We start from the raw sequence: 6,007 nt of genomic DNA on the forward strand, positions 1-6,007 counted from the left end.
CCTGTGATAATTCTTCAAGAACATTAAAAAAAATTTCATGTTTATTAGTTTGAATAATAAAATTGATCATAAAAAACATTTTCTTTGGACAAACAGAGTTATTTAAAATGAAAATTGGAGCAAAGAAGTTCAATCTTTTTTAAAATGAACGAACATGAAACATAATAGGGGTATATTAAAAGAAAAAAAAGAAGCAAATTAAAAATTGCACACACACACTAAAAAAAGTTACAAGAAATGCCCAATTTCAAAATAAAGGTGCTAGATCTATTTAAATGCAAAATCTTTTATCACCTATGTAAAATGTTTGCACTTTTGATTTGAAATAACTATATTATGAAATAAAATAACTAGTTTAAAAGGGTTAAAAGTTAAATATTGTTAAAGCAAATGAAGCTTTTTTTTTTTTTTTAACATAGCATATTTACACTTAGTACTTCCTGAATATATGTGCAAAATTTCAAAGTTAAAATTACATGAAAGGAAATCTGCAAACAAATTACTTATTTAAAATATACACAACTGATTTCATTAAAAGGTAATATTGGCTAAAACTATATTTTACATAAAATGCTAAATAATCAAGATAAGTTTTTGTCAACGGTTTATTATACGACAGTGTAATAATACATAAGTTAGTCTGAAGATGCCGAATGGAACATGTAACAGGCTTAACAGTGCAAGAAATTGATTTAAAAATTTTGCCAACAAAACAAAAGGCTTCAAAAATGAATGTTGCTTACACATACATATCAATATTTTATTGAATGTTTGTATAAAAATTCATAAAAAATTACTTCAATCTATTTTGGAATGAATGAAAATACAGTCCCAGAGATGGTATTTTGGAATTTTTAATTTATTGAAGCATTTTTAACCTCTAGTGTATTTTCCCCATATGTGCAACATGAACACTGATGCAATGAACAGCAGACTCATAACCAGCACTGGAACTGGACCACTGAAATAAAAAGATCAATAGGCTTTGTTTAATAAAAAGGAAATAAACACTTTTCAAATCATCAAGTTTTAAAATCAAATCATATACACAATACAGTTTTATACTCAAATTCTTCTGATTTGAAAGATACATTTGCATACATAATCTGACTCGTATTGAAGGCGAGAGGGCGAGACAAAAATTAAAGACTAATATATAAACATTATAAAATCACTCATTTAAGACAATATAAAACACTTTCCCCTTTAATGTATAATTACTATTTTCCTTACTGCTCTAGATGCTTAAATGAGAAACACTAAGGACACCCATTATACTCGCCTCGAAAGTGCATTTTAGGATCACAATGCAAACATTCTTACCATCAGCCATTGCATGGTTCACTACTAGATGTAATATTTATGTAAACTACTACTGGGTTCTCATTTCATAAGTATATTTTAGTTGAGACAAAATTCATTGAAAAATTTCCAAGAATTTCTTACTTTTGACCAGTATTTGGAAAAATGAAGACAGTGTCACAATAAAATATTTTGAATTGTTATGTTAAAGCATCGATTCCCATCACTATCCGATTCTACTAGGCATTGAAAATTTCTATACTCTGCCTTTTCAACTACTCAGTCTTCAGACTTCTGTAATAAGGAAACCAACTTTAATTTTCATTCTTGTAGATTTTAAACCGTTTAGTTCATTTGTTTCTTTCTCTGATTACTTTGAAATGGATACATGGGCAAGCAATTAATGCATTTAAATAGTGCTTCTTAATAACGCATTTTCTTTTTCTGATAAGACATCCTTTTGCATTTCCACTATCAGATATTTAAATTCTCTAGAATCAGAGCCTCGTCATTAAATTATAACAATTGCAAATGTAAACACAAAGATCTGACATTCAAATTTCTTTGCCATTTACGATTTGCTTTCAATCATTAGGAAACCTTTAACAGTCAGTAACTGAATCTTATAATTTTGCTGATATCTGCATACATGAATCTTTGCTTGAATAATAAAACATGAAAAGTTTTCAAATAGTAATAGTAGTTTTTTTTTTTTTAAACAGCTAATGCCAAAAATGATCAACACTTATCTCTTTGGCAGAATCTTAAAAATGATTGGATAATATTTTTCACCGACAAGAAAACTTCAGTTTGACAGATACAGTTGGTCCTTTACTACATTTTACAATAAAATTTGCCAATTAAAATGCAGCAATTTTTTCCCAATTATTAATATACAATACTAAGACTGCTCATTCAGCAATAACTGCATTCTTTAGCTATCTAATATTGTAGAAACTTTTGGGAAGATTCTCATCTCAATCTTAATTTTAGTTAATCCCTCCCATTCTCAAAAGTAAAGCCTTTAATTAGATAAAAATATGACGAAATTAGTATACCTAAATGAATTCCTCACAATATGCAGACTACAACTACAAATATTTTTTTAAAACAAAGTTGAATTATATATATTCCAGATCGACAAAAACCTTCAAGTCCAATATATTTTTGAAATTATGAAAATCTAGTAAAAAAAAAAAAAAAAAGTACGAAATAATCTAGTAAAAAAAATCTACCAAAGAATAGTTCATGAAAATCAAAGTACACATCTGGTTTTCACTTCTAAAATCAATATACAAATATATTGGTCTAATTTAAAAGAATTTTTTGTGTGTTTGAAATATCTAATTATACATATTAAGATCACACAGGAACTTAAAACACTCTTAACATACGGATGAATCGCAAACAAAACCAAATAAAATATTGTTTGGAGTATATTTCTCAGAACATGTGTGAAATTTTGCTGTTTGAGTTAAATTTATAATAAATCACATGTACTTCAAAAACTATTTTAACTCTTCATATAAATATTGTGATGATACATTAAATGACATATCTTAGATTAGCAACTTACAACATTTCTATAGGAACTAATAGAATTGTTTATACTTAAATGATATTTTTAATACTTCTGAAAGTGAATTTTATGAATATTCAAACAGTAACGAAGATTGTGACAACATTTCTAGAAAAATCAATCTTACACTTTAATTCCAGGAGAGTCATCAGTATAAAACCTCCACATGCCAACACTGTTGGATCCAGACGCCCTGGATCTACTACTGGCACTAGTACCACCAGTCTTCCTGTAATTTAAACATAATTTATAATAGGAAAAAAGATAATATGCTTCAAAATAAAGCTATTTAATAACAAAAAAATGTGTTAAATATGCCAATGTATAATTAATGTACTAGTACCACATATTATGATACTACTTTTATACATGTTGATTACATGCACAATTTTAAAAGCAAGAAGCAAAAATCAACTCGAAACCATTAAGACAATTGTATCATTTTAAACTTAGTTACAAGAAATGACTGAAATCAATTAAAAGTTATAAATAACTATTTGTTGGCATAATACTAGACACTATCTACATTTCTTTAAAATAGATAGATGATATTTTTATTTTAAATCTAACCACAGTGAAAATTTCAAAACGAATGAAACAAAAAAAAAAAAAAAGTTGTAATGACTATTGAGCAGAAATTATGTGCTGCATCGCGAGTAAACAACAGAAATGGGCAACTGCTTCAGTGATTCATCAGGCCGCGTTCATATTCTACTTGGCTCGAGATAAATGGAGGGCTTAGTATTCAATAAGAAAATATTTATTTTAACAATGAGTTTTGGTATAAAAAGTTTGCATTCTGGTATTGATGGTCAAAGAAATGAGTTCATAGAACTCTCACTTTTTTTTATAATTCGGCCTACCCTTTTGCCACATTAGGCCAGATACTCGGGAAGGTGCTGCATTTATATCTATTTGTTGTCATAGATGTCCTTGATTTTCAAGTAAATATAGTACTAGTATTCAATTCTTTCATTTATAGAAAAAAATTCCATATTAAAATAATACATTTTGATGGCCTACAAAAATCAAACAGAAAGATTTAAAATTAATAACAAGATATTCTTAGTAGTACTGGAGTTGCAACTTTAAACTTGTCGTACAAATTAGGGTTTTAGCTAGCATCTTTAATTTATTTTCTTAGAATTGTTACAACAGAAACTAGCTGTTAAAATGGATATAATATAAACACGTAACTTTTTAACATATTTTTATTTTCATAATGGGTTTAATATCTTAAATAGGTAATATTTTTCAATGCCTCCCTCTATAGATTTAGTGATAATAAATTATATTTTAAAGCATTTTTTCGTTCGAGGATATAATGATCTTTACAATAGCCAATATAAATAACTTTAGCTACATCAGAATTTTAATATCAAGTTATTAAAACAATCGACATTTTTATCAATTAGTTAAGAACAATGAATACTCTAATTTTACTTAGTAGAATCCTGTTTGATATATAAAGAAACAATTTAAAAAATAAAATAGTTTAATTAGAAATACTGAAAAGAGTACAATTGATAAATTTCATACATAACAATTAAGAAAAAACATTTTCAATGCCTTTTAAAATATTCAAGCTTATATTAATAAAAGATTTAAATGTATATAGTTTAAAAAACTATACATATTTCATAGCATTCTTATATTATATATATAACATATTTTTGTAGTTATGTGGCCGAATAGAAGAAACTTTTGGTAATTTTATAATTTAAATTTATTCCATCACAGGAGGCATATTATGTACAAGGAAGAAGCAATTAGAAACCTCAGTCTATGTAGTGACAAAAGCAAAAAAGTCTAAATTTTCTCTCTTCACTGGTTTTACTATATTTTGATAAAGATTTCTTTAAAACCTGTAGTCTTAAGAAAAAAACATTTAGTTATCTTTAAAAGAATGTGACAAGAACTAAGGATTTTTACCCCTTCTCCCAGAACATAAGTACCTGCTGAATTCATCAGTCTTTTTATAATGTGTGTTAAAAGTAATTTAATAAAAGGTGGAATTGGATCAGGAAATAAGACCATTTTAGAATGAAGTTAATATAGGCCAAATTAAGATAACAATTAGGAAATCAATTACAATTTAAATTAGATTAAGAAATATTACATATATTCTGTTTTATCTAAATAAATAATTTTATTGGCATAGCTGCATTTAATTCAGTACATAAAAGATGATAATTATAATTTTTGAAAATTAAAAAAATTGCACACAAAATCATTTACAATATTGATATAGAAAATCTTAAATATTTAATGTATTAAATTGAAATATAGCATCAATAAAGTTGATACATGTCTCAAATTATCGAAAGGCAGAGATAACACATTTGGTAATTTTTTTTCTCCCTAATTTATACCTCTGTTTCACAGTTGAACCGGATCCAGCTCTAGGGGCCATGGATTTCGGCGACCTACTACCAGCACCCACAGACGTTGCACTAGCAGGAGCAGGCTATAAGAAAATATGCATGAAATGTGTTCCCTAATTTGGAATCAAAACATATATATATAATTTTTAAAGATATCCAAGGAAAAATATACAAATTATAAAAGCATATCCAATTATCAATAGCACATGCAAAAAATATTTATATAGAATTTTACATATTTATATTATCAAGTTAAATACTGCTTAGTTATCAATAAATGTACAGATTCAGTTAAGGAATTCAAACTATTTAATTTAGAACTTTAACTACTTTATTTTACCCAGAGAACATTAAGATCTCTCTATTATTAATAGAAAATATAATGATACAAGTTCACTTTAAAATGTTTAAGTTACACTTTTTTAAAAATTAGTGAGATAATACAGACCATTGTCGATTATATACGTGCTACTCTTAACAAGAATACGTGGCCGATACCAAACAGTAATTTTCTGACATGCAAAAACGGTGACGAGAGCAAAATAGAAGTAGCAGTTGTTAGTGGCAAATATGAAAATAAATATTTAAATACTCTCTCACTATAATTAAAATGAAATAAATTTTATTCCGTTTTTTATTAAAATGAAATGATTTTTTGGTTCATATAAAAATGATTTTACCATAAAACAATAATATCTGTATTGTCAGGTCTTGACACAGATAATCAATAACGGAAGTAAAA

The 6,007-nt window shown here is 26.7% G+C and overlaps 1 protein-coding gene across 2 annotated transcripts; it reads right to left on the minus strand.

Annotated features, from left to right (window-relative positions):
• Window positions 1-746: 746 nt before the first annotated feature.
• Window positions 747-5,814, minus strand: LOC129976601 (protein transport protein Sec61 subunit beta-like). Of its 2 annotated transcripts, none has more exons than XM_056090243.1 (4): window positions 5,714-5,814; window positions 5,254-5,348; window positions 3,009-3,110; window positions 747-961 (listed from the first exon to the last, which is right to left on the minus strand). In XM_056090243.1, exons 1-4 carry the CDS (start codon window positions 5,714-5,716, stop codon window positions 874-876), a joined length of 288 nt encoding a protein of 95 aa, XP_055946218.1. In that variant the 5' UTR covers window positions 5,717-5,814; the 3' UTR covers window positions 747-873. The 2 variants fall into 2 exon arrangements, with proteins under 2 accessions (XP_055946218.1, XP_055946219.1); XM_056090244.1 differs by lacking the exon at window positions 5,714-5,814 and adding an exon at window positions 5,606-5,630.
• Between the last annotated feature and the right edge of the window lie 193 nt (window positions 5,815-6,007).

The sequence above is a fragment of the Argiope bruennichi genome, chromosome 7 (genome assembly GCF_947563725.1).
Source record: "Argiope bruennichi chromosome 7, qqArgBrue1.1, whole genome shotgun sequence".
NCBI lineage: Eukaryota > Metazoa > Arthropoda > Arachnida > Araneae > Araneidae > Argiope > Argiope bruennichi.